At 46.8% G+C, this 27,711-nt stretch overlaps 1 protein-coding gene across 9 annotated transcripts in view; it reads right to left on the bottom strand.

The window, feature by feature from the left end:
- Positions 1-27,711, bottom strand: part of flncb (filamin C, gamma b (actin binding protein 280)) — a 50,664-nt gene that overhangs the window by 4,108 nt on the left and 18,845 nt on the right. The window contains exons 4-43 of one of the 9 annotated variants that reach the window (XM_023812789.2): positions 26,100-26,250; positions 25,892-26,010; positions 25,730-25,807; positions 25,470-25,632; positions 25,161-25,361; positions 24,338-24,460; positions 22,655-22,792; positions 21,893-22,019; positions 21,209-21,345; positions 20,157-20,350; positions 19,829-19,942; positions 19,441-19,584; positions 18,673-18,796; positions 18,368-18,528; positions 18,188-18,278; positions 17,861-18,030; positions 17,449-17,566; positions 17,044-17,306; positions 16,334-16,931; positions 14,968-15,141; positions 13,593-13,755; positions 13,286-13,446; positions 12,687-12,854; positions 11,108-11,231; positions 10,585-10,741; positions 8,969-9,158; positions 8,854-8,877; positions 8,498-8,745; positions 7,695-7,787; positions 6,380-6,479; positions 5,793-5,933; positions 5,418-5,546; positions 4,712-4,885; positions 4,102-4,263; positions 3,514-3,717; positions 3,001-3,153; positions 2,688-2,810; positions 1,542-1,784; positions 383-652; positions 47-300 (exon numbers count right to left, since the gene is read on the bottom strand). In XM_023812789.2, the coding sequence (XP_023668557.2) occupies positions 47-300; positions 383-652; positions 1,542-1,784; positions 2,688-2,810; positions 3,001-3,153; positions 3,514-3,717; positions 4,102-4,263; positions 4,712-4,885; positions 5,418-5,546; positions 5,793-5,933; positions 6,380-6,479; positions 7,695-7,787; positions 8,498-8,745; positions 8,854-8,877; positions 8,969-9,158; positions 10,585-10,741; positions 11,108-11,231; positions 12,687-12,854; positions 13,286-13,446; positions 13,593-13,755; positions 14,968-15,141; positions 16,334-16,931; positions 17,044-17,306; positions 17,449-17,566; positions 17,861-18,030; positions 18,188-18,278; positions 18,368-18,528; positions 18,673-18,796; positions 19,441-19,584; positions 19,829-19,942; positions 20,157-20,350; positions 21,209-21,345; positions 21,893-22,019; positions 22,655-22,792; positions 24,338-24,460; positions 25,161-25,361; positions 25,470-25,632; positions 25,730-25,807; positions 25,892-26,010; positions 26,100-26,250 (6,669 nt within the window). The remainder of the gene's footprint in view (positions 1-46; positions 301-382; positions 653-1,541; positions 1,785-2,687; positions 2,811-3,000; positions 3,154-3,513; positions 3,718-4,101; positions 4,264-4,711; positions 4,886-5,417; positions 5,547-5,792; positions 5,934-6,379; positions 6,480-7,694; positions 7,788-8,497; positions 8,746-8,853; positions 8,878-8,968; positions 9,159-10,584; positions 10,742-11,107; positions 11,232-12,686; positions 12,855-13,285; positions 13,447-13,592; positions 13,756-14,967; positions 15,142-16,333; positions 16,932-17,043; positions 17,307-17,448; positions 17,567-17,860; positions 18,031-18,187; positions 18,279-18,367; positions 18,529-18,672; positions 18,797-19,440; positions 19,585-19,828; positions 19,943-20,156; positions 20,351-21,208; positions 21,346-21,892; positions 22,020-22,654; positions 22,793-24,337; positions 24,461-25,160; positions 25,362-25,469; positions 25,633-25,729; positions 25,808-25,891; positions 26,011-26,099; positions 26,251-27,711) is intronic. The other 8 variants (XM_023812790.2, XM_023812796.2, XM_023812791.2 and 5 more) reach the window with 8 other exon arrangements.

The following is a 27,711-nucleotide window of genomic DNA, read 5'->3' as shown; positions in this document are numbered from 1 at the left end:
GAACCGGCCGTGTTTGTGCTCCCTGCGGGGTAGGGTGACAGCGTACCTGCAGGCTGGTGACAGTGAGCCTCCGTGCATCATCTGACACGCTGGCGATGGGCACGATGAAGGGGCTGTCGGGTATGTGCTCATCGTTGAATTTGATGGACACCTCGTAGTCACCCGGCTCCTGGACGATGTAGGAGACCCCACAGGAGCCATCCTTTCTGTCCTCAAAGGAGATCTCTGCTTTGCTCGGGCCCTCCACGGCGATGGACAGCCCCCCTGCGCCAGCCTCCCGTGTCCAGATGCTGAATTCAGCTGGGGGAGGGGACCTTGTCCATTAACGCCTTGTATCATACCTCCCATCTGTAAAACCCGATTAGTCATCGCTCCCACTCACCAGGAACACCAACCACACCCCGGTCCAGTCCTGTGCCTCCTGCTCGGACCTTGTGGGCCCCACCCTCCCCGAGGGGCCCCACGGTGAACTGGAAGGGACTCCCCGGCACATGCTGGCCCCTGTATTTCACGTTGACCGTGTGGGGGCCCATTTCCTGGGGCACGAAGCGCACGCTGTAGGTGCTGTCCTCGCCTTCTATGATCTCCGCATCCTCTGTCTTGCCCCCAGGGCTGGTCACCTGGGCCGTCATCTCTTGGGGTCCTGCTTCACCTAATAAGGGGAACCAAGACAGCGCATGTTTCAGGACTGGGTCACCATGGGACCTGCACCAAAATCCATGTAACGGCATGCTGGAAATCCATCCAGCTGTCTGTCTGCTGACTGATCCAGCACATGGTCAAAGGGGAGGGCCTGAATCCTTTCCCAGCTAGCACAGCATATAAGGCAGGGGTACATCCTAGAAATGCTAATAATATCATTAACCCCACATATAAAACTAAGCCATTAAGCAAAAACCAGATCTGAAAAACTCCGATGCACGGTACCCGGCCCCTTTGAGGGCTCACAGTAGCCTGCAGTCAAACATCACACAATTAAGCTTATTAAAAGCATGCATCAACCACAGAATTAAATTCGAAACATTTATTCGATTTTTTTTCTACAGTTTTATAGCACAAATCTACTGTTACACAAAACACACACTGCAAGATATGTCAATACGTAATGTCTTGTTCTGCCATTTTGTTATGCAAGCCACATTTGGGCCAGATGATATAGCCCCAATGAGGTCATATTTTCCACTTCGGCTGCCCTTTCGGTCATAAATTACTGCTCCCGTTATTCTCTATCAAGACACAGAGTTCCTATCCTGCCTCCGTAGCCCATAAGGAGTGGAAGAGCCTTAGCCAAATTTAAACGCTTTCCCCTGTTTTTGTGCCACATACATGTGAGCAAACAGCACTTAAAAAACAATTAAGCAATTCACAGTTAAAACTCAAAAAACAGCAAACAGGAAAGAGTTCAACAATAAGAGAGGGATTTGCATTTAAGCTGTGTTTATGATGTTGATGGGGAAGCTTGCAGAGGGAGAGTTAGCAAGCCACAAAGATGGGGTTTTTGTTATTCACACTCCCAGCCACCAGGTGGCGCTTTCACACACCCTCTTGCCGGGAAGGCATCCCACTGAAGGTACCCAAGCTCTCTCGGCCCAGGAACTCCCCGAAGACGTCGCGGAAGGGGTCCCCGCCGACCTGCGTGCTCTCCTCCACGCGCACTTCTCGCTTGGTCTCACCACCGCGCGTCTTGCTGATCTCGGTGCGCTCGGTGCGCGTGTACGTGTGGCTGCTGCGCGTGAAGGTGCGCGTCAGGCGCTCCTGAGCCGACACCATCTGAAACCAGTTCCCTGGGGGGTGGGGGGTGGGGGGAGGAGGAAGCATTTGAAGAGGAGGAGGAGGAGGAGGAGAAGGAAAGAGACAACAGAGGAGTGGAAGCTATGAAGAGCAGCTTTGAGGTCAAGCAGATGCTGGAGCCTTGAATGCAACCATCTGAAGCCCATGCGAGAAAAAAAAAAATCAAATGTGCATATATCCTTATTATGCCTCAAGCTCGATCTTTCGTGACTCATAATAAGAAATGCGCTCAATTCACTGCAGTGCGCAAGCATGCTAGTCAGTGGGGAAATTCTACAAATAATACAGAAATTGGATCTTCCACTCCAAATGATCTGTAATGCAAAGCCCAATTTGTTGTTTTGTTTCAAGCAAAGTGGGGAGCACAGGCTGCGTCGGGATGATTAGCCTGAAGAGGCACTTCATGCTAGGTTGGGTCTGTAAGTCAAAAGGGGAATTGGGATGGTGACTGAATTGAGCCCTGACTTGTAACAGCTCCCTCTATGGGGGATTCCACCAAACGGGCTGTGCCCAATCAGCTGAGCGAAGGGAGGATGTGGTGCGTTCGTGCTCTGGCATGAGAGACTTGATGCCACGGGACTATGGTGGGGGGGATTCCCCCCCGGATCGGGGAATGGGTGGAAAGTCATGCCCCGATTAGCCGCTATCCATTTTGCTGTCGAAAGCCTTTCTGTTTCCTTCACTGTGTTTGCTTCCTTTGTTACTCTAGAGCAACGTCAAACAACTGAAACAAACAAATGTGAGCCACGGCTTTGAATCCCGAAGCGAAAGAAGAGACAGAGAGACCAGAAAAGAAAGCTAACAGGCTAACGAGGGAAGTCAATATGGAAGAGCATGGGGACTGTCCTGCCGCGCACAGATCATACTGTCTTTGTACTGCACTCTGTATTCCTCACCTGGGATTTTGAGGTTGAGGTCACATGTGCTGCCCACTGTGGCGATTGAAGGGGCCTGTCTCTTCCTGGTTATGCTCTCCTTCATCCTTCCCTCTCCCGTCACCTTCACCGTGAACGGACTTCCTGTGAACGGGACAAATGCTCCTGATCATGCTATCGTACCGCCTCCAGACATCAACGTCAATCGTGCTCCACGAGAGAGGAATAATGATGCAATTTGCTGAGATCGGACACAACTTGAATTGCAGGGATGTTGTTACCGACCCGTATCAGCAGGTGGCAGCATTTCGAGAGTGCAGGAAAAGTGACTCACCTGGGACGTGCTGGTCTGCAAACTTAATGTTGATGATGTAGTTGCCAGGCTCTGTGGGGCAGTAGGTCACCTTGCACGTCCCGTCCTCCACATCCTCACAGTTTATGTCCACCTTGCTCGGACCCTCGATTGACAATCCCAGTCCTCCATATCCTGGTAGTGACGCAACGGGAGAGGAGTTAGCAGAGGAGCAGGGCCTGTTGTCAGTGACATGTGAAGTAATCTAGCATCAGTCTGTCTTCCTATTTAGCTAGAGGTGTCTGTGAGCATCAGTCATGCTCTTGACTTCGGTCCCTGACTGTTGGCCAGCTTGGAAACTTCTTACTTTCTTTGGATGCACTTCCAGTATGGTGGAACTCCTACTGAGTACATAATTCTCCTGACACTGTACTATTTATTTATACGCTGGTTGCTGTTAATTAGATCCATTGCATAACCTGACAATATGCAACGATTTTGGCACACTCAAAGCAAAGCTGATTAAAATTTTGGCTCCTCCTCGTAAACTCTTACCTGCGTTCCTTGTGTCTACAATGAACTCGGCCACTTCAAAGGTGTGGCCTTCCGTCAGACCCTTGCCGAACACCTTGACCTTACTGGCGTCCCCGATCTCAGACTGGCCCACCATGATCTTAAAAGGGCTGTTGGTCACATGCTTTCCACTCTTCTTCACGCTCACTACATGTTCACCCACTTCCTTAGGAGTAAAGGAGATACCTGTGGAGACACAGGGAGGATTTAAAAAAATAACCCCATTCTCTACACTGGACATGACAGCAAAACATATCATAAGACCAAGAGTGGAACTCATGGGAAGATGTATTGTACAGCAAAAGCAGCCCTGAACAGCAAAAAGATATTGAAAAAAGCATAAAGGTCACAGATACTTTAAAAGTTCACACCCAATGTATAAAGTGCTTGCTGGTTCAGAGTCTGAATGCCTCTATAACCTTGACGTTCAGCCCTACATCTTAGACTAATCAAAACGCCTACAAGATCTAAACAGATAAAACTTGGTAACACTGTATAGTGTGTAGTGTTTTGGGCTAGAATAAACATGACCACAATTGGCCAAGGCCTAGCACATGCAGAGCAGCTCACCAATGTGGCGATTGGGGAGTCTTTTAAGAAGACATGGCTCCTCGTTGCCCGATGGAGCTCGGATGCTCGCTGTAAGCGAGCTGAGATCTGTTTCTGTGATCTTCAGAGAGACGTCAGTTGCCGTGCCGACATTGAGCTGCGAAGTTCTCATAGAGTCATCGCCTGCAGAATGACAAGAAACCATTCAGCACTAAAAAAAAAAACACCATATCATCAGAAATGTTTGAGAACACTGAGACTCTCAATGAGAGTCAGTTCCTGAAGCTGTTTGTTGGAATGAAACACAAGGTCCAAAAGTAAGATCAAGTCCAAACTTCAAACTTGGGGCACCTTATATGACTTACATCCCCATTCCGTCCCACATAATCTCCTCCGTCAATAAGAATCACTGATGAAGTGGCTGTTTGCATAAACAGTGGAAACACTACGATGTGGAACCGAGAGACTTTATGGCGGAAAGGTTAGCGCGAGTGTGAGGGGGTGGATGGAGGAAACAGGTGGTTCCTGCTAATCTGAGCCTCACAGAAGCCCAAACACACACATTCCCCTGTTGTCCTAGAGCTGCTCAAGAGTGACAAACATATGTCAGAAGGAGGGGGGAAAATGACACCTGTAATCTTAGCCATGAATGGACTGCCTGGGATATGCTTGTCATCGAACTTGACGATGATGTTGTAGTCTCCAGGCGCAGTAGGCATGTAGGACACGGTGCAGGTGCCATCTTTGTTGTCCTTGCATGTGATCTCTGCCTTGGATGGACCCTCCACAGCCAGTGACAGACCACCTGAGTGAAAGCGATGAGTCATTTAACATTTCTTAGAACCTTTTCTTTTTGCGATACATAGTATTGCAATAGTTCTAATCATTTCTTACACTGTTGCCCACCCATTCATTCATCCATTCCATCTATCTATACATCCCTATATCCATCCATCCATCCACTTAACCAGTACAGGGATATAGGGGAATCTGGAGCCTGACTGAGACATCATAAGGCAAAAGGCAGAGGACACACTGGACAGGATATCAGTCCATCGCAGGAGAAACAAAAAACACAGCTGATAACATAGACTATGGCAATTTAGAAATGCCAGTTCACCTTAACTGGATGTATTAGGACTACAGGAGTAAACAGAGAACTCAGAGGAAATCTACACAACAGGAGAACAGGAAAACGCCGCTACTCTCAAACCCCAGTCAAAATCAAATAAAAATGACGTTTCCTTAAAATTGTTTCTTTATTAGCCCCGGTCGTCAAGCTCTCCCTAGAGTCGACAATACTCCACACGACTGTTTCATGTTCCAGCAGGCCATACCTTCTCCAGCATCCTTGGTGACGATGGTGAACGTGGCAGGCTTGTTGACCACACCGTGGCTCAGGCCCGGCCCGTAGGCCGTCACATGACCACTGTTGATGGCGTCCACATAGAACTGCAAAGGGCTTCCTGTGAAAACAGGAATCCAACACAAATCAGCCTTTGGTGATTGCTTATGAACTAGCACTTTTTGTCTTGCTATCCCTCCAAATCCCAACTGTGTTTTTCATTATACACTTTATTTTCTTTTTGCACAGATAATTACGTTTGGTTTCCACATGTTACTGAGAGGCGATATCTTTGACTCTGGTAAAATAAACTATATGCATCAAAAAACACTGACACTATTCAGTGACACTACTTGGGGCTCCCTACCTGGTATGTGGTTGCAGTCATACTTGATGTCCATCTCATGTAGGCCCTTCTCTGATGGGGCATACCTCACCGTCACTGTGCCATCCTTGTTGTCGGTGATATGGGGACGAGCCGTCTTGCCAGATGGCATGCGAACTTCACCTACGAGGCACAATGACACCTTGTCACAACCAAACAAAGCCCAACACCTACACACCACAATCTGGCACAAATATGCACGAGTGTTTGTGTAAAAGAGACTGGTCTGGCAAAGAAACCTTCAAACCCAGATATTGCTAACAATAGTAATCTGAAACACATTGCTGCTATGCACAAAATTCATTTCAGACCCAACACTATAAATAAAGTCTAAAGAGAAAGGCACCCACGAGAGCTCCCATGAAATCAGTAAATTAAACGAGAATCCAGCTGGATTACAGGGGAAAGGAACCTCGCCTACTTTACTGGGAGTTGACATATCTGTCGTAAATACTGACTGCTGCCAATAGCGAGAGCCAAGTCCTATAAAACCGAGGGCTTATTGGGCCGTCAAAGGCCGGTCTGCTTAAATGTCTCCCTGTCGTCCGGGGGACAGCTAAGGATCTCACCTGTGATCTCGCCCTTCTGTACTGTGAAGGGTATGACTAGATTGAAAGGTCGGAGCAAGGGCTCTGCGCCCTCAGCGGGGACAGTCGGTTCCTCCGTGGCCTGGGACACGTGCAAAGGGGAGAGCAGGGTTAGCGGCCAACTGCGTAACTGACCAGAGAACGCGAAGGGGAGGGGATGTCGAGGCCTGAGAGAGACACCAGCTACAGGCAACAAAGACAGCCAAGATTTCAGGCCCTGTAGGCCGATCTGACGAGAGACAGAGCAGCTGAAAGGAAAACAAATGACTGACAAAACACCAAACCATGCACAGAAATATGATACATTAATCCAAGAGAACAATAAAGTAACAACACGTACAAAAACGTACAAACGATAAAGGGGAAGACAGGATCAGATCTGTCAAAGAACTAAAATTTTTCATAGGTCCTGAACTTCCAAACTCAAGGCCAATAATATAATGAACATAACAACATCACCAGTGTAATGCTCATTTTAACAGAAAACCCATTGCCTGCACCTGGAATTAATATTTAAAAAATGTATTATGATAATTTTACCTTAAGGTCTATCACAAAGCCACAATTTTTAATGAAGCAAGGACCTGCTTCTGTTGAAAAAACTGTAGCGCATGATTATGACCCATCTGATATTTTCAGAGGCTAACATGCAATGTTCTCACAGCGTTCCTGTGGCCTGGTGATCAGACCTTTTCGGGATCGCTTAAATGTCACGAGAACGTTACGGGTTGCCTCGGTGGATGTGTTAAAATGCAAAGGACAATGGGACAGAGGGCAGAGCGGGGACAGGAGACACTGCAGGAGGAACAAGGTGGTAAGCAAATTGGATGACTGAGTGAACTGATGGATGAACCAGTGATGTAGAGAGGGATTATGGGAAGGGTAACTTGAAGCTAACAAGTGTCCATTTCCTGTCACTTAGACATACCCTCTTAATATGGCTCTAGTACTTCTATAGTATTAGCAAAAAGCTATCAATGCTAAGCTACTAAGCATATGATGATTGTGATACATGCTATAGTAGCTCAGAATGGTTTATAATCAAATGGCAATTGTATTTATTTATGCAGTGAATCAATCACATATACCAGTCTGTATATACCAGTATGGTTCAGTTTTGGCTCAGCTTTGCCCAAGGGTATGTCTGAGCTATTCGACAGAAGGGTTCTGTTGAGTAGACTCCAGAGGTGAGGATGACGGTGTGCGGGGTATTAGTGAATGAGGGGATTGGTGATGAAGGGACAATGTCCCCTGGAGATACTGTGTCTCCATGGACTGGGGGTGTGTGTGTTTATACCCAGTGGGGGGGGTAGCCCTGGTAGGGTGCGTAGGGCTGATGTAACTGTAGCTTGTCACATGGTTCCTCGATTATAGGGATGGTGTCACATGCCTAGCGGGAAGGGAAGTCAGAGATAACATATCCATGTTAATGCACACATCCATGGCCATCTCCACACTGTTAATGACATCTCACGTAGCCATAAGAGCAGCAAGATCCTTCTCAAAGGCTGTAACCACACAGGCAGCACTGGGACATGTCTTTACGTTAAAGATACGCCTTTCCTAAACAATAAACAGATTCAAAGATGTCTGCCAGTGCTGCTTTAAAGCAGAACCTCTTTGGTCTCCACCCGACAGTCAGACGTCCGCAAGAAACACGCCGTCAAGAAAAGGCTGTTAGTGCAACTTCATTCCTGACATTTCACAGTCACAAGAGAACGACAACATGGCCCATCTGCCTTGCTTTTCTTCACTTGGTGAAAGGGAACGGCTTGTCTTTACCAGCTCAGTACGCATACACCTGCCACATCCCAGGGCACACAGGCTCTAGATGTGCATCATTTCATTCTTTATATCTTTTAGATACACACAGAGGAAAACCTACCACATGCTTTCTTATAGCTGCCTATTCATATTTGTGTTAAATAAAACTATAATGATGTTCAAACAATTCTGTAGGCTTCTGGTTTGAATTTATCAAATTGTTTCAATGTACATCTAGTTATTTTGTACGTCTTGAACAATTCCAAACATGCAGAACATGGCAGAAGAGTAATATAAATCGTATATTGTCACGTAACCCTGACAGGAAGTACGTACCACCACATGGAAGGGGCTGTTGGGAATCTGCTCCCCGCCGAAGCGAATGGTGATGACGTATTTCCCCGGCTCTGGGGCCGTGTAGTAGATGTCGAAGGTGCCGTCGGAGTTCTCCACTACATCCACATCCAGCTCCGCACCGTCGGGCGTGGACACCTTGCAGGTGACCTTTCCCTTTCCTGCAGCTTTCGCATCCACTGTAATGACAGTCTCCTCCCCGATCTGAATGGTGGGTCCGAGACCTGTACCTGTGAAGGATCGGTATCACCCACAGGGAACCGATTCGGCCCAGTGATTCACCTGCTCACTGACAACTGATCTCCATCTGCAGTTCTCATGTTGATTCAACTGCTTACCCAATCCATGTCCACCAATGGATACTGAAAATTAAAAGAAGATAACGTGATGCTTTAGTAATGGTTTCCACGGCTGCTGTAGAATAGCACCGGCTACGTTTTGGCCTGGACTGACCTGTGACCAGGCATTTGCTGGCATCCCCAGAAGGCAGGGCGTGGATGCGGTAGGGTGAGTATGGAATCTCATCTCCACCGTACTTGATGGTGATGGTGTAGCGTCCCGTCATGTCTGGCACGTAGGACACCGTGTAGGTTCCATCTCTGTTATCCCGGATGTTGGCTTTCTTTGGCTTTCCCTCGGGGTCCTGGAAGGCAGACGTGCCCATTATTATACGTGTATAACATGTGATTCGGTTTGTCTTTCTGATAGTGTGTGTCTCTGTGCACACTGGCCGTTCTGCTTTAGTCTCAGTAAACCTCGTGATCGTCGTGTACCATCATCATCCGCTAGGTCCTTTACACTTTGTTGATGTTTACATGTATAAACCAGGAGCACCAGGTGGCCGGGTGGTTATCGGCGAGGATGGTGAAGGGATCAAGCTCATCAAAACAACAATGGAAAATGAATGACATTGTTCTGGAATCTATTTCAGCTGAAGAAATCACAAGAGACTGTTTTTGGAGGACACACAAGAGAGTTGATTGAATTTAATATGTGTGCCATTCACAAATTAGAAACAGCCAGAAAGTATTGTTTTCTTGAAGTTAGTCAAGGACTTCAAACCACATCAAAACACAAGTTAAATCTGATGTGTGTCAGTCCACGCACACTTAGAGGGAACAGTTAAGGGTCTAAATATCAGGATTTTAAAAAGGGTGCGTTTTCTCTTAGTTGAATTCTCGTTATTGCAAAAGCAGCTCTTGGGGGGCCATTTTGCAATTTTCTGCCCAAATCCTTGCTATTCCTGCCAAATCCTCAGACTAGAGGGATCAGAAAGGCTTTTAATATGTACAGTTTGACAAACTCAGGTGTGAGATGTTTGACGGGAGATTTGCATGAAGATTTCTGTGTCTTGATTGAACAATGAAACAATGTGACGGTCAACCCCAACTTCATAAAAAAATAAATAAAATTACGAAGGTTCCATGGGGTTAGCTAATTTGTATATCTTCTTGCGTTGTTGACACAGGATATTCAGCTCATATTTTATGTGTCTTAAACAGCAAAACGGGTCACATAGATTAAAGATACTTCCGTTTGGTTCACTTATATAGAAAAAATCTATGCATCGCATTCAATTGATTTGAATTCTGAGGGAAAAATCACAGGTCATTTCGGTTAAATGAAATTCTACTTGGTAAAAACATGTATGGCTGGGAACAAAGGGAGTGTCGGGGTCAGGGCTGGGGAGACAGAGGACAGGGTGGAAGGTGGAAGCGGAGGCCACAAGCGGCATGGCCTTACAGAGCCTTTCCTAAGAAAGGGCGTGGGGATGGTTCCCTTTACAATATGCCTCTCCCACACCCTCCTGCCCCAGTCCTCCACAAAAACCGAGGCCTTCTGTTCCCGACCCTCAGGATCCTGGAGCGACAGGCACACAGGTTATAACTCCCAAATCTTTCTGAGCAACTGGAGGTATGAAGTGTAGTTCAGTCTTCCTGTAGGTCTTTTAAGTACATATATGGAAATACAATGTGAGACCCAAACGTTGTTTAATTTGTCATTAAAACTGAACCTTTTCACGTTGGATGAAAGCGGTCTCCCGGCAACCAATCGATAATGAAGCTCACCAGAATCTGCACGGTGAGCAGTCCTTCTCCAGCGTCCCGTGCGTCGATGGTGAACTCGACGGGCAGGCTGGCGGGCACGCCGGAGGCGTTAAGCCCGGGGCCACTGGCGCGCACCTTGCTGGCATCGTGAGCGGGAAGCACTTTGATCTTAAACGGACTGAGATGGAGGAGGAGCAGAAATGGAGGGCGATGGGGAACAGTCAGGAACTCGTAGGACTACTCAGCATCGCAGGGTCTGAGTGACCAACTGCAGAAGAACAACCAAACATGGCGCGTCTCCCATAAACTGCGGAGGACGATAAACTGTGATGCATTCGATGGCAGCTTGACCTCCTCAGCAGCCCGCACTGTATGACTCATCCTGTAGTGCAGAATCCTGCTGAGATCAATCACTACCCTTCGATGCAGTTGCCCTCTAACAGGAAAGGACGCGGACATGAACTGACTTGTTCCAGCCATAATCCTGAAATGTTAAGAAAAAGCCCCTTTGACGCAGCAAAAGACGATTCGAGTAAGTCCTCACCTACGAGGAACCTCCTGGTCGGCATATTTAACCGACACAGTGTAAGGCCCGTCCTTGGCAGGCGTGTAGGTGACCGTGTGCGTGCCATCGCCGTTCTCTTTGATGCTAACGGGTTCGGCTGCCCCTGGTGACAAGGAAAAAATGTAAAAAATAATTGGTCTCTCGCATGAATAATTCAACTGTTCTTTGAAAGATAAGAGAAACATACTGTCCTTCAGTTCGTAACTCCTCAGGGGTCAAGAAAATGGGGCCTCGTTCATGAAACAATAACATCGTCTTAGATTCTCCGCTGTGTTTCTCCTTAGAAATACAGTAGGAGCGAGTGCTTTGTGTATTAGAAAATATGTCTGGGGTGCAGGAATATATATATATACAGTACAGGCCAAAAGTTTGGACACACCTTCTCATTCAATGTGTTTTCTTTATTTTCATGACCATTTACATTGGTAGATTCTCACTGAAGGCATCAAAACTATGAATGAACACATGTGGAGTTATGTACTTAACAAAAAAGGTGAAATAACTGAAAACATGTTTTATATTCTAGTTTCTTCAAAATAGCCACCCTTTGCTCTGATTACTGCTTTGCACACTCTTGGCATTCTCTCGATGAGCTTCAAGAGGTAGTCACCTGAAATGGTTTTCACTTCACAGGTGTGCCTTATCAGGGTTAATTAGTGGAATTTCTTGCTTTATCAATGGGGTTTGCGTTTAGTTGGACGATCATTTATTTTTCAACAGGACAATGACCCCAAACACACCTCCAGGCTGTGTAAGGGCTATTTGACCAAGAAGGAGAGTGATGGAGTGCTGCGGCAGATGACCTGGCCTCCACAGTCACCGGACCTGAACCCAATCGAGATGGTTTGGGGTGAGCTGGACCACAGAGTGAAGGCAAAGGGGCCAACAAGTGCTAAACACCTCTGGGAACTCCTTCAAGACTGTTGGAAAACCATTTCAGGTGACTACCTCTTGAAGCTCATCAAGAGAATGCCAAGAGTGTGCAAAGCAGTAATCAGAGCAAAGGGTGGCTATTTTGAAGAAACTAGAATATAAAACATGTTTTCAGTTATTTCACCTTTTTTGTTAAGTACATAACTCCACATGTGTTCATTCATAGTTTTGATGCCTTCAGTGAGAATCTACCAATCTACCAACAATGGTAATGAAAATAAAGAAAACACATTGAATGAGAAGGTGTGTCCAAACTTTTGGCCTGTACTGTACATGTGTGTTTGTAACCGAGTGCCTGTAGTACAACGTGTACGAGCAAGTGTGAGAGTATTGCGTGCCTGAATTTAATTTTGTGTGTCATTGGTGTTTGTGAATCAAGATTCAAAATTCAAAGCGTTTATTGTCATATGTATAGTAGAAAAATGTATTTCTCTGTGCAATGAAATTCTTTCTTTGCTGTCCACACAAAATGCTGAGAATAAAATAAAATTTGAATTTTAATAAAATTTGTAATCATACGTGTGCTTGTGTATTTGCCTTGTTGGTGTGTGTATCTACACACACAATGTGTAAGTGTGTGTGCTTGTGTCTTTGGTGGGTCTGTGTGTGTGATGTGGCTTCTTACCAGTTGGCCCATAAAGCAGCACCTCGAGGGGGGCCAGGCCGGCTTTGCTGGTGTCCACGGTGAACGTCTGGGGTATGTGCGCCCTCACGCCGTTCCCCAGCCCAGGGCCGGAGCATTTCACCTTGCTGGGGTCCACCAGCTCCCGGACCGGAACACGGAAGGGACTTCCTGTATATCGGAGACACAGACACACCTCATCTACCTTCTCCGTCACTGCTGCTCTGTACCATTTTAAATCACTTAAAACATATGTATAAGTTTAGCAGTATAACCATTATGACAAGTTTACATAAGGAACCTCCAGGAAATTGATTCAGACGTTAATCTGTCACACATTCCAGAAAACTGTCTCAGACTAATTGTGCATTATTTTGACTTCTGCTAAATGGAATCAAATTAAAACTGCATGTATGATGTCATTAAAAATGTCACAGGAACAGACGTCAGATAGTAATATGCCTAAATTATGTACGACAGGAGGAATAGAGAAATCCTGGAAAAGTCTGACCCAACCTAATCTAATCGAATTTAACCTAACTTAAACTAACCACAGAAGTGGAAATGTGATGTCATATCCTGTCATTTCAATCACAAGGTACCAGGTATGGGATGTCCTCCAAAAGTGATATTGACGTCATAGTCCCCGGGGGTAAACGGGATGTACTCCACGCTGCAGCTGCCATCTTTGTTGTCCTTGCAGGACATCTTGGCCTCAGATGGTCCCTCAACGGCCAAACCCAGCCCTCCAGTCCCTGCACCTCTGTAGGAATAAAATTGGGAGCTTGTCACTACAGAAAAGCACAAATCTGTGGCACACATTCCATCTCAGTTCAGTCTTTCTTCCGTAGTAACAAAATAAAAATTCCAGACAGCGTTCCCCTCTTAATGAGAATGTCCTGCCAATACCTTGTTTCCACGGTAAATCGGTTGGGCTTGTTAACCAGTCCCTCTTCCAATCCGGGACCGTATGCCCGCACGCGTGTTGGGTCACAGCCCTCAGTGACCATCACCCTGAAGGGACTCTTGGGAACCGCAATGTCATCATACAGGATCTCAATCAGGTGCATGCCTACAGAAGCAATCACATCATCAACAGGTTTGAATATGTCACCTGGTGCAAAAGCTTGTTATAGACCATAGCAGAGCCCCTCGGGAATAAGCCAGTCTGAGGATTTTTGCTTCTTTACTAAAGAATAGAAAGTTAAGGAGAGGGTGACAGCGTCGGGTCCAATGGCCCCAGCGATTCACAGACTCAGTCTGGATCAATGCAGCTTTTCATGGAGCAGTGCTGGTGCTCATTACAGTGCAGGAACAATCTGCACAGCTGCTCTCGGCTCAGCAGACATGGCAACAGCACCAGTGTCACCTGTGTGACTCTCCCGGCTCAATCTCACCACTTCACCGCCTCCAACGGAGATGGATGCTGATGAGCCGCCCCCCCCCGCCCCCACCCCCAGGCTCAGGCATTACTCTCAGTATTTCTGCCAGTGTCTCCAGCCAGTATCGAGTGCAGGGGGCCATGCTGGCCCACCACTTATTTATAGTCTCCCCAAAGCTCCTTACACAACCCCCCCATGTCGTTAACTAGTCCTATTTTTATGCCCCCTGGCTCCCCCTGAAACTCTAAACTTGCCAAGCTGCTTTTCACTGCTTGTCTCTTTATGGATGAACTGGAGTTTTGGAAAAACAACACAACGGATTTTTTTTTTACAATCAAAACTGTAAAGCCCCAGAGCCATTTTCGCCCAGGCTAACAGCAAGAGCAGAAGTGGGGTGGGGAACCACAGACGCGTTTGTTTTTCAATTAACAGATTTACCAAGAAACAGTAATACTTCAGCAATGACCATATGTTTTCCAAGTTCTCCCAAAAGACTTTACTGGATCATACACTGTCAGAAAAAAAGAGCATCAATTTGTTCTGCTTGTCGCTGGAGCTGTACCCTCAGAGTCTGCCACTTGTACCTTATAGCTGTAGGTGCTTGTACCTTTTAAGGTACAGAAATAGACTATGAGGAACATTTTTGTACCATTAGGGGTACTTTAATGTTGTTTGTACCTTGGGGATGTTCCTCAGAGTCCCTTTCTGTACATTAAATTAGACTAAAAGGGACATTTACCTACAGCTATAGGGTACAGTTGGCAGATCCTTGAGGGTACAAGTAAAGGTACAAATTGGTACTCTTTTTTTTCTGACAGTGTATTCATGAAAATCATATGGAAAAAAATGTTTTTTAGCAATAGTTACAAATGAATGAATGTCTCTCTTCTCTGATGTCCTACCGTCTTCGTAAGCTGTGTACTCCAGCCTGTAAGTCCCATCTCCCTTGTCGGTAATGTAAATATCGGTGTTGTTTCCTGACGGGTTAACGATCCGGCCTTTCACATGCCCGCCCCCAACCTTGCTGTGGGCGCGAGCATCGACGGTGAAGTGCGTGGTGACCTCCCGGAGCACCCCTGCGAACAGAGCGACGGGTGATGAATTACAGTGCTCCCCAGGGAAGAGTATCTCCCACAGTACAGTGACAAATTGGCAAGAGAAAGGTTCATGGGAAGTCGTTATTTAATGGGACCCCCCAGAGGTGGTGAACTATAAATCAGGTTGCTGACAGCAAGAGGCAAGTGGACATCAGACAAACAGGGAGGCACTGGGTCAGCTTTACTGGTACGGACCTCATTCTTTACTCGGTAGCGAGTGCAGAATTTTAGCCTCGTTGAGCCTCAATTTACTGGCGCGAGTATCTCCAAGGCAAAAAGCTGCTTCAGTTTAGTAAGTCTCACCGTGGAAATTCATCTCCTGGCAATAAATTAAACGGAAGCAGAGCTACGAACGTAAGACCTTGTATTATCGTGCTGTGTTGATAGGAACACTATTTCTCAAGTCAGCCAGACGTGCGAAAAGTCAAAAGGCAACGGCGCGAATGTGGGGATTCGCGGGCACGTTTCTGAGCCTACAGCACACGAAGGCTAGCTAACTTCGTTCACGTTCAGCCACCTCTTCGTTCTCCTTTCACAAGGTCTTTTTGATCGAAGCAGCAATTTTCTAAGATCAAAGTCAAAAAGTAATAACTATATGGGAACATTACAGGATCCTGCAGCGCACTGTGACCCAGATATGCATGATTGAACAGCCTTGGCCTGGTCATACTCATTTTTTAAATATGAACTGTTAGCTTACATATAATATACAGACCAATCTTTTGCTAAACTATTGACGTCACCATCCAATTATAAAGGTCTGTTCTGACAGAAAGAAAGACTAATGCGGATTGAACAAATGCCCATCCACTAGCAATCCATCAGCCAAAGGCAAGTCAGAGTCATGATTCTGCGGGGGGATCCTTTGGTGGAAAACGTGAAAACATGTAACAGCTGCTGACTGTAATCTGATTGGCTCGACATGTGAAAGGTCTGAAATCAGATTGGCTCCCGTTCACAGCAAACAGAGCACAGTGTGGCCATTTGTGGCCAAGCTGCTGCAGATCATTGCTTGTTTTTTCAGCGCAGTGGGCACAAATGGCTTCAGGTGACGGGATTACTGCTGACCTGAGACTGATCTGCTCCTAATTTCTGCTCACTAGATGGGCACATGAAAAACGTTCAACATATGAACAAAGTTCTGTGGAGAGTCCAGAAGAAGTCCTCCTACCTCTGGGTTCAATGCCTGGTCCATAGACCTTCACTCCACTGGTGTCGATGGCAGGATCCACCTGGAGTCGGGCAGGGAAATTGGGCACAGCGTGTCCTCCATATTTGATTGTGATGGTGTACATCCCATGGAAGGAAGGGATGTAGGTGATGGAGTATGTGCCTTCACTGTTCTTCTGAATGTGTACCTCGGCCTTGGACCCAGAGTCTGATATTATCTCAATGGTGAGCTCAGCTTCTCCAGCCTTGGAGCAGTCCACAGTGAAGGAGCCCGCCTCGTTGACCTTGCCCCGCTCCAGGCCCGGCCCGCTGGCCGTCACCTTGCTGGGGTCGAAGACCGGCTGGACCAGCGCTTTGAATGGAGAGCCAGGAATGTGGGCCTCGGCAAAGAGGATGTTGATGGAGTATTCGCCGGGTTCGGTGGGCAGGTAGGACACGGAGCAGGAGCCATCGCCATTGTCCTGGCACTCGATCTTCGCCTCGCAAGGCCCCTCCACTGTTAGGCCCAGCCCACCTGTGCCTGCCCCCTTTGTGTCAATAGCAAATGGGGCTGGTTTACCCACAATGCCTCCTTTCAATCCTGGGCCATATGCACGTACCTGTAAGACAGGAAATGTTATCTATGCGATTGACTTATTAATAACTGTCATTTTAACAATTAGATCTTATAGATTCTAAGAACTGAAATGAAAAACAAGAGGTTTTGTTTACCTTTGATGGGTCAGGGGGCATGACCCCTTCCACAGCAAAGGGACTGCCGGGTAATGGATTTCCATCATAGCTGATGTCAACCTTGTAGGGACCCTCCTCAGGAGGGATGTACTTCACAGAGTGAATGTCATTGGCCGTGCCTGATTCCACCTTGCACGGGATTGGCCGTCGTGAGGGGGATGTGATCTTCACATCTACTTTTCCCTGCCCTCCAGCGCCCCTTGTGTTGACTGCAAACTCCTGGTCCTTGCCAACATCCACTTCTGAAGACACAAAGAGGCAGTTCCTAGGTAATTCTCCCCCTAGTGTGCCTCATCCTGCTTTTAAACATTATGGTAATAATACTGCTTATTATAAAGCTTCACTAGTGGTTGGCCACTGTTGGGTTTTGCTTGCAATGCTTACTGTTGCTGAGGCCTTGAACTTTGACCTTGTTGAGATCCAAAGGAGGGGCGACAGTGATGCTGAACGGGCTCTTGGGAATGGGATCACCTCCGTGTGAGACAGCGATGGTCATATTTCCCTGAGGTGGGGGACACAGTTACTCATTCAGGATCAGCAAGACAAAAGCCACTTTTCCACAGCACCAAGTATAGTACTTACGGTACTTCAAGAAAGTACCAAAGGTACTGTACCTGCCCAAAGAGGAACTAAAAAGTATTATGTAATAGCCATTATAATTCAGTATTAAACCTCTAAATGTTATTGTTCACACTGCACAAAGTAGACAATCTGTACCTAGAGAAGCTATTGGTTATTCACTAGCAGGTAAGCACATGGTACGATACCATGGATGGGCCAAGTGTGTCGGTCTTACCTGCTGCACAGCTGTGTACCTCACAGTGTAGGAGTAGTCATGGTTGTCAATGATCTCAAAGTCCCGCACGGCGTCTCCCTTGGCAGCGCCGGTAAAGTGGACGTCGAGCTTGGCTTTGCCAGCGCCTTTAGTGTACACCGTGAAATGCGTCGGCTTGCCCACCTCCACACCTGTAACGTGCAGAAGCCGTCAGGAATTCGTTTACCGCAGTCGTGTTTATTGGCCACCATCGCCGATGAATGACCCTGGGCTTCTTCTTCAGGTTCGACAGCAGGGGACCCCTGGAAACACGTGAAGTCGCGTCGCCTTGATCCCGTGAGGACATACCTGTCTTGTTCAGTCCAGGGCCTTCTGCCCTCACCTTAGCAGCATCGTGGGAGGGATCCACTTTGATGCGGAAGGGGCTGATGGGAATTTCCTGCATCCAAGTGAGAAGAACATATCTCGGTTTACGGTGCTTGTCATGTGACCATAACAGACAGCCAAAGAAGCTCCACCCAGACCCACCTGGTCAGCAAACAGGACCATTATGGTGTAACGACCAGGGCCGGGAGGGGTGTATTTGACAGTGAAAGTGTCATTGTCGTTCTTGATGATGTCGAAGTCGATGTCAGCCTCAGCTGGTCCAACAACACCAGGAGCACACTTGATCCCAATGCTGACGTCGCCTGCCACAGTGAGACAATGGAGTGACAGCATTATAGTTAGTGTTAGGGTCACATGATCATCATACTGCATTCATAAGGCCTAATGAGTTTCTTAATATGCACATTATTCCGGAGTATCCTACTTACAGTTTAGATTATTCTTACCCTGTCCAGCTTCACTGCAGTCCACGGTGAAATAGGTAGGCTCGTTGGCTTTTAGCCCTGCCTTCTCCACCCCTGGTCCATATACTTTCACATTCTCTGGGTGACTACCTTCTCCAATGGTCACCTGAACATAATTAGCACAGTCCACCATGAGGGCAGAGTGAGATTTCATGAAGCAGTGAACATGAACTCCAGGCCCAGTCTGGATGGACCCCGGAATCACCGCCCATCCTGGCTCCAAAGTGTCAATCTCCCGGACGTTACTCCTGATAAAACGTTCCGCTAAGGATATTTCTTATATTCTGCTCTGACCAATTTTTCTCTAATTTCTATCACTAACATTCCTTCTAATATTAGCAAAAGTAACACCTTACTCGACAAGGCAAAAATAATATAGTATTATGCTATTACTTAGGTATTAATTAACCTAATTAATTAAGTCTTAGTTACATACTGATCTCATGTTAATGAATCCTGGTGCATCTTTAATCCCAAGCAGTTACTATATCTGTTAGTATACCTGTTAATACTGTACACCCTGTTTAACTACTGAAGGAACTATTGAAGAAACAAGTAATGATTAACACAAGGAATACTGATCTCATGATGAATGGATCGTAACAGATTTTGTCAAGTAGCTATTATAATTGTTCATGATTTGTTCATGATTTGTACTTCAGTAGTAACTGAGTTATTACTAAGTATCTGTGCCCTGTGTTATCTAGACCTTGATTTCCGGGAGGATCAGAAAGGTTTGTGGTCTCTCACCCTGAAAGGGCTGTTGGGAACGTTGACCTCTCCCCATGTGATGATGATGGTGTGCTTGAGTGGCTTGGTTGGGATGTAGACACAAAAGAACGTGCTGTCCCCATTATCCATGATCTGAATGTCAATAGGGAAGCCTTCTGCATCCTGAAAAAAATATATATACACAACATCATCCACCAGGCTGACGGAGAAGCCAGGAATTATGTCAGCCGTGTCAAGGATTATGTTTTTGTAACCGAAACCATAATCCGAGCCACGCACAATTTCAACATAACACCTTAAACAGTGGTGAACAAGTCAGAATGTCAGCTGGAGAGGTTGAGCACTCCTCGGCACGTCAGCCGACGCTGCGGCTGCTCGTGGCGCCATGCAGTCTCTGAAGACGTACCTGGGCGTAGATTTTCAGCTGCCCTTTCCCAGCGCGACGGGCGTCGATGGTGAACTCGGCAGACTTGTTCACGATGCAGCCCGTGGGCTCCAGGCCTGGACCATATGCTTTTACCTGCAACAAAAGGCACAACACCATGAGATTCTCATGGTGATCACTGCCGGCCAAGGGAATAATTGGAAGCAGAGGGCTGCATTTAATTCGACTCAGATATTTACACAGCTGGTGCTCTTATCCAGAGTCATGTTGGAAAATCAGTTGAGAAATAGACTTATATATATATTTATTTAAATTTTAACGGTCATAAACATCAGAGGGGGTGACCTGCCTTCTCTGGGAAGACGTTGTTGGCAGCAGGTAGGATATGAGCCATGAAGGGACTGTCTTTGATGTCTTCGTCATCGCAGATAACGTGCACGGCGTAGTCGCCCGGTTCTGTCGGCCAATAGGACACATCGCAGGAGCCGTCGCCCTTGTCGTCACACTCGATCTTGGCTTGGGATGGTCCCTCAATGGAAAAGCCTGTAGAGAAAGAGAGCTGGGTGCCCTTGGCTCTGCCTCATCCTCTGCCTCACATATAAATTCCCAATCTCAAAAAAGTTGTTTTTCTAAAACAGAAGGAATCCAACATGAAGTAGCTTAACAACCAAGAGGCACACGAGCTAACACTATGTGGACCAGTTGCAGGTCTTTTTCACGCATTTCATGGGTTTTACAGGAAATCAGAGGAATTCTGGAATTTTGGATCTTTGGATCAATGACCTCATTGTGTTTGCAGTCTACTGGAGCCTGGTCTACACACGTAGCAGAGGTCACGACTTTTTGTTCATTTACAAACACAGACCACAGTACAAAGAGGAGGCAGAGCGGACTGCTAAACTGATGGGGGAAACGCTGCTTTCTCTCAAGTTCAAACAACGAAACCTAACATGCATGCATCCTGGGAAGGGGTGAGGCAAGCAGCACAGGAAAAGAATCTACGTAGGAGAAATAACAGGCGTCACGCCCCACAGAACGCACTTCAGAGGGGTGCGGAACATCCGTCACAGAAGAAGGACTGTTTTCCTTGTGCTGCGTGGGTGAACCGCTCAATTGTCATCACTGTTGTGTACTAAACTGTTGTGTTTTGCGAAGCGTGATCTGTAATGTTACAAGGAGGCAGTTTGCCCAACGCCCAAGGAAACCACTAGTGTGATATATCAAAGCACGAAGGTAAAACCTCAGAAGATTCTAACCTCAATGACAACCACAAACACCATAAGCGTGTCCAAGTGTGCTAAATAACATCATTCTTTCAGTATGAATTCACAATGAATCAAGTGTCTCATAATTCCCTCAGCAGCCAAATCCATCGCTCTGTTCTTTTAACGTGTGACATACCCAGAGTTCCCACTTCTGTTCCGATGGCTTCCACCACAAAGTCAGCTGATTTTCCCACCATTCCCGTCTCCAGGCCAGGACCCCAGGCTCGGACTTTCTGTTGCCCCGCCTCCTCACTGATCAGAACCTCAAACGGGCTTCAAAACACAAACATCCATGTGTCGTAACAAGCTAGTCATGAGAGCTGTTATTCCACAGGATATTCCCCACAGTGAACAATCCATGTTTGTATTACTGTAGCCACACTGACCGTGGAATTTTGCAAGATGCTGGTTATGATTAACACCCTATTTGTCATTTTATGGTTTATGATGCAACATAAATGTGATGTAATACAACAGAAATGTAATATAATACATGTCATATAATATGCACTCTAAGCCACCCTTATAGGCCGATTATGCTAACTCGGAACTGTATTTCATTGTCTGGTGTGAAATTCTATAGCTGTTTATCATGTTTCTGGTGTTCCCCGGTTACACCCTGGGGAATGTGGACATTGAGCGGCTCCGGTCACAGTAACCTCTTTGGTATTTGGAAAGTCGCTGTGTGCCCATTCCAATCGGGCTCCTTGAAATGTCCAGGCGGCACCTCCCACATTCCTCTTCAGCTGCTATGTGTGTGTGTGTGTGTGTGTGTGTGTGTGCGTAGAGAGGGGTGGGTTGACCCCCCCTGTGTCCTCACCTGCGTGGGATTGTGTGTCCTCCCCAGGTGATGGTGACAGTATACTTTCCTGGCATGACCGGGTAGTATTCGCACTCGAATACGCCATCTCCGACCTCCTGCACCTTGACGGGTTCCTCGGCTCCTCCTTAGGGGGGCCAGACGTTTAGAATGTTAGGGCTGAATGGTTCAAACACACCCTGTGCATTCTGTCAAATGGCTGATAGATATGAAGTGCTGAGGAAAAGTCTGAGGCAGTCACTGAAAATGCTGTTGAAATGATCGTCATGTCACCATGAAACTACTGTATTATGTCTGTCAGAGTGTGTCAGCTTAGTCATTTCAAAGCCTCTCGTAAAATCACCATAGTATTTGCTAGAACATCCAAAAGACCAATTTATTTTTGACTGGACCACTGCCTTCCTTTTTTGGCTAATCAATACCGCATTGAATTATTTAACTAATTAAGTCAGTTAATTAAGTGAGCTGGTGGTAAAATTTAACGAATCCATGGAATGACTGAGGTGCTCTTCAGTGACTTTTTGGAGAACAGGAGACATTCCTGTTAGTTTTTATCGTGTTACTGATAATTTGCATACCTTCTAATGTTAAATTGTGTTTTTTTCCAAGCAAACATACATTTACTACCCAGATGAACAGCCTTAACCTTTTTCTTTGGCTGCCTAAGACTTCTGCACAGTAATGTACTGCAGCGTGTCTCTCGGTTGATGAACCACGAACGTCCATCACGAGCTCCAGTGGAGACAATGAGGCCTGACTCACTTGGTCCCCTGACAAGGACCCTGATGTCTCCAGTGCCGGCTCCCTTGGTGAACACCCTGAAGTCGGCGAACTCCTTCACCCGGACGCCCTTTGGCTGGAGCCCTCGTCCCATGGCCCGGCACGCGTTTGGGTTGCTGGCTGTTGGAAGTAGGAGAGGCAGTTGAGGGCCGTCGGACATGCGGACGACGGGCTTTTAGAGGAAAGCGCCTGAGGACAGGCGCATCTGGTCGGGGTTAGTGAGATGGACGTTACGCCACATTCCCAACGGCCGCTGGACAGAAGCAGCTGCAGCACATGGCAGGAGAAGCGCCACCTTCCCCCGCGAGCCAGACGCGGACAGAACACAGAAGAACACAGCGATCTCCCGACTGAGCTCACACTGACTCTGTGATTAAATGATCAAAAGACTCTGCGTCAGTAAAAGATCATTTTCAAGTCGTTTAAATAACATCAATACTACTTACGAAGGAATCCATGACAACGAGCAACAAAATAATAAATGTTAGACTTTTGACTGCATATTTTTATGGGATTTAGAGAGAAGGAATTCTAGTGGAGTTTGGCATTTACAAGTAATTAACAGCAGTTTACTAACTAGCTTTAATAAAATAACACAGATGACAACTGTGGCTTAGCCACATCAGATTTGAAAACCTTATTTAAAGACTTATTTTTCCCCATTTTAAATAAAAGTGACTGAATGAACTAACTTAACACACGGAAAAAGAGTAGTTTGTTAATGGGTTATATGCACGTGTTACAATTGTCTAACAAAGCCATACTCTCCAATGACTTGGTTAAAAACAGACGAAAAGTCGACAAGACAATATACAGACACACTGAACACACAGCCTCTGCTTTGAGCCAAGATGAACATCTCCCTTTGAGGATGAAGATGATGATGATGATGATGACATAGATGATGAAGCCCATGTGCATCGAACTCGGCGAGTACTATGCACATACCTGGACGGTCACCAAGACACTTGCTCTCCGGAAACACATCAGCCCTCTCCTGTCAATCTTCGCAATTAATTATTACTTCTGATTGAACCAAATTATTCCAATTAAGCTACTTCGACTATTTTTCTTAACATTAATCATTCATAAAAAAAAATTTAAAGCATTAATTAATGCAGCCTTCAAATGGACTTTCATGCATTCTATTGCCTTATGTGCCTGTTGGATAATTAATTTCTTATGTCTATCTTTAATTATCATAATTAATTACACTACCTGCAGTACAACTGGGTCCATACTGCATGCATAACTAGTTGACATGTGCAACACAGAGACCAAAAGTTTTTACACTGCTTTATAATTTGCTTGATAATTTCTCTTGGAGACATTCTGCAGAATGGGACACTGCTATGTTCCCTTAATTTATAATTTGTGTTTCTCTTGGACACATATTGCTGAATGGGACACGGACGTGTCCCCACACGTGGAGAGACTGATCGAGTGACCGTCCACTCACACAGCACATGATCCTGTGTGGGTCCCTGTACACTGGGCCCTCACCAGAGGAGGGCGACAGTGAGGCAAAGCAGCAGTGCATGCCAACAAGCTGGGGGGGGGGGGTCAGCACCGGGGCCACAGGCATGGCTGGCGTCAAGGTGCAAGGGCAGGGGGCGGAGGGGTTCGGGGCAAGCACAAGCCGCATTCCCAGCGGCCTGTACTAACTTGGTCGCCTGGGTTTGGGCGGTGTTGGGGGAGGCATTTTCTTGGCCTTGTCTGTGGGCGGTGTGCGAATTGACTGGGGGACTATCTGAACCGGGGAGCCGGAGGGCAGGGCGCTGTATGGAGCTAGAATGACAGACAAGGCGAGAAGAGCATTCAGAGCTTCACACAGGCGTTGGCCAACAGGGGGTGCCGTGCTCAGCCAGCCCCAACCAGACCAAACCTGGACCACAGCGGAAACCCAGGCCCTGCCAAAGATGGACGACCAGCATCCACAAGAAGCCTACACTCTTACATGTGCACAAACTTAATGCCGTCCTCTGTTTCAGCGTTACTTTACTAACATATACCCCTAAAAAACAGATTCAAGTTGTACCAAAGCCATTCCATGACATCCTATTAAATGTCTTTCGGCATGGCTATAATTAAATTATATTTCTCGTACTACTGCTTGAGTACCTCCTGTAAATTTAAGTCAGCCAGGCTTAGGAGGAACACGGCTCCTTGATTTCAAATCATGGAACGAATCACCTCTAACATCAGTTCTTCCAATCGGTACATTAATCAAAGTGATGCACCGTCTAATCAAAAAAAGAAAAGGGGGCTAGGGGGCTACTTTCCATTTCCAAGGCCTAATTATCTTCACACGAGACTAAACCAGAAAAATCTTCTCAGTTAGCAGACCCCCTGTGACACCCATTCGTTAGATTAGGGAAGGGGGAAGTAGCTAATGTATGTGTCGGAAACGCTGATTATTTAATTAATCAATCGGTACCCACAGCACCGCTTCAGCCGTGATCAGTAGGCGGCAGACATGATGACTCACCTTCTGAGATGTGGACAGTAAAGGGGCTTTTGGGAATCTGCTGGCCTGCGAATGTGACGTAGATGGTATGTGGACCTTCCAGCATGGGCCGGTAGGTGCAGCGGAAGATGCTGTCGCCTTTGTTTTCCAGGACGATCTCTACTGTGTCCCTCCGGCCCTGCGAGTCCACGATGACCACGCCGACATCTCCGGCCCCAGCCCCTGGAGTTCACGCCACAAGTTGGTCTCCTGCTGTCTCAGTCTCCAGCGCGAAAAGCAATCAGCTTGGGTCATAATCGCACCAGTTGGGACGTTTCCCCAGGGACCTACCTGCGGTATAGATGTCGAAGTAGGTCGGCTTGTTGGCGACGTTCCCTACAGGGTCGAGGCCCGACCCGCGAACCGACACCTTGTTGGAGTCGCCCAAAGCTTTGGACACGTGAACCATAAAGGGGCTTCTGTCAATGTCTTGCCCTGCAAAGAGCACCTTCACCTGGAGAAAAGCCCAGAAACATATTATAGATCGGCGCCATGTCTCAGCCCAAGGGTAGTACATGTAGGAAACTATTCTGAGGAGTTTAATCTTGTACCTTGTGAAGACCCTCCACTTTGGGAACATAGGCGACAGAGTAGGTCCTCTTCTTGTCATTGTTAGGGATAACTCTGGCCTGGAAATATATAAACAAAAGATTATACACAAGGTTATACTACAGTATTATGTCTGCCCTTCAGCCTAAGGTTCTACCGCCCACCTCTTCCGTGTGTCCTTCAGGGTCCTCCACGTACACAATGACCTCTCCCAGCCCAGCCTCAACAGTCTCCACGATAAATTCAGCTGGCTTCATCACCACATTGCCACGTGGCTCGATACCTGTGAACAAAGGGGCGCGAGCCATGACTCAGCAATAAGTCCAACATCTTCCCTGATTGACAGGATGTTTGCTGGAACCATCTGCTCACCTGGTCCATAGGCCTTGGCCTTCTTGGGATACAGTTGCTTGGCACGCAAAGGGGCCCCGGGTTTAAGCTTGGCTTTGGGGAACTGGGACAGATAGGTCATGACCGAATGCTCGTCCACATTTGGATCCACTATCTCTTCTGGTGCGATGACCTACAGAAGGGAGAGGAAAGGACACGAGACCCCACATCAACCACCACAGGAAGACAGAGGCAAAAGAGAACTTCAGCAAGCTGACAAATGCCTTTTCTACCAAGTATAAATGGCTGTAGGAGCAGAAATACCATATGGTAGAACGTTAAAAGAAAATGCTTCACATTAGCAGGATCTGAGTCCCATTAAAGCTGGTCAGAATGAAAATATGGGAGAATTCCCCACAAATCCACAAAGGTCAAAGGAAATTAAATAAACACAAATCCATTGTGATGAATTTATATAACATGCTGTCCGTCACTGACAGGGAAATGAGGAACGGAAAAAGAGGAGGCTCCACGAGGGACTGATTTTTTGGTGGCACAGTCTAGAAGGGAAAAACCAGCCCTGAGAAATACTCCCTGTGCGTAATGGATGTCAGGTTGGGTTCACCCATGCCAGTGAAGAAGACAGGCTGGAAACAGGAAGGAGAGCAGAGAGCAGGGCTCTTCCTGCAGCTTTCACCCACCTGGATGACCCTTAGAAGCCTCAGAATATCGAGGGAATGATGCAGATCCTGCCTGAACCACGCCCACTAAGTTAAAGGTTTGAACTAATCCCAAGAAGCATATGAGCTTGTAGTCCTACACATCGCCCAAGATCAGCCTACAATACGACGTCCAATAACAACATGGCAAGAACACGGTAGAATGACTCATTGCGTGGTATGGAAGGGAATGCTATGAGGCGTGTCCCGCACGATCATCATGGTTAAACAATATACCACAAGTATTACCATATTACCACGCTGTGTCCCCAGCCAAACTGAGTCCACATGGAACCACTGTCCACACACCTCTCTAGTTATATTTAACTGCCTAAGAGTAAGGATAACAGGCCAGGACCGAAATAGGCCAGACCTGCCATTCTCCACACCCCCTTCGCAGTGACTGGGGGGGTAAAACTCAATCAGGAGGGACACTTCTAATAAGGCCTTCAGTCAGGGGCCTGAAAGGAAAGGGGCCGCACACCCCCTCAACATTTCACGACCTCCCACTTGCCTTTCCAATGTCTTGTCAACAGACACCAACCCTGAGGGAAATTCATCCAGAAATACCTCCGTCTATCTGAATCTGAATCACTCTCAGGGCTGCCTAAGGCTGCTGTTGACTTGACAGATTGTGGAAGAGAAATTTTTGAGTTTTGCCTGTGTTTGACTTGGAACATGCCCAGTTAATCAATTATTTATCCAGTTAACAATTAAGTCACTCTAAGTCGCAAACCCCTAAAGAATGCATTTAGCAACTGTGCTAGCATGCCAATACCCTCCACTAATACCCCAGCTCGAGTATAACTATAGGTGTAACACATGCTAATACCCCAGCTCAAGTATAACTATAGGTGTAACACATGCTAATACCCCAGCTCGAGTATAACTATAGGTGAAACACATGCTACAGTAATACCCCAGCACGAGTATAA

Source organism: Paramormyrops kingsleyae, chromosome 3 (genome assembly GCF_048594095.1).
Source record: "Paramormyrops kingsleyae isolate MSU_618 chromosome 3, PKINGS_0.4, whole genome shotgun sequence".
Classification (NCBI taxonomy): Eukaryota; Metazoa; Chordata; class Actinopteri; order Osteoglossiformes; family Mormyridae; genus Paramormyrops; species Paramormyrops kingsleyae.
Note: the sequence above shows the minus strand (reverse complement) of the source record. Positions and strands in the feature narration are given on the sequence as shown.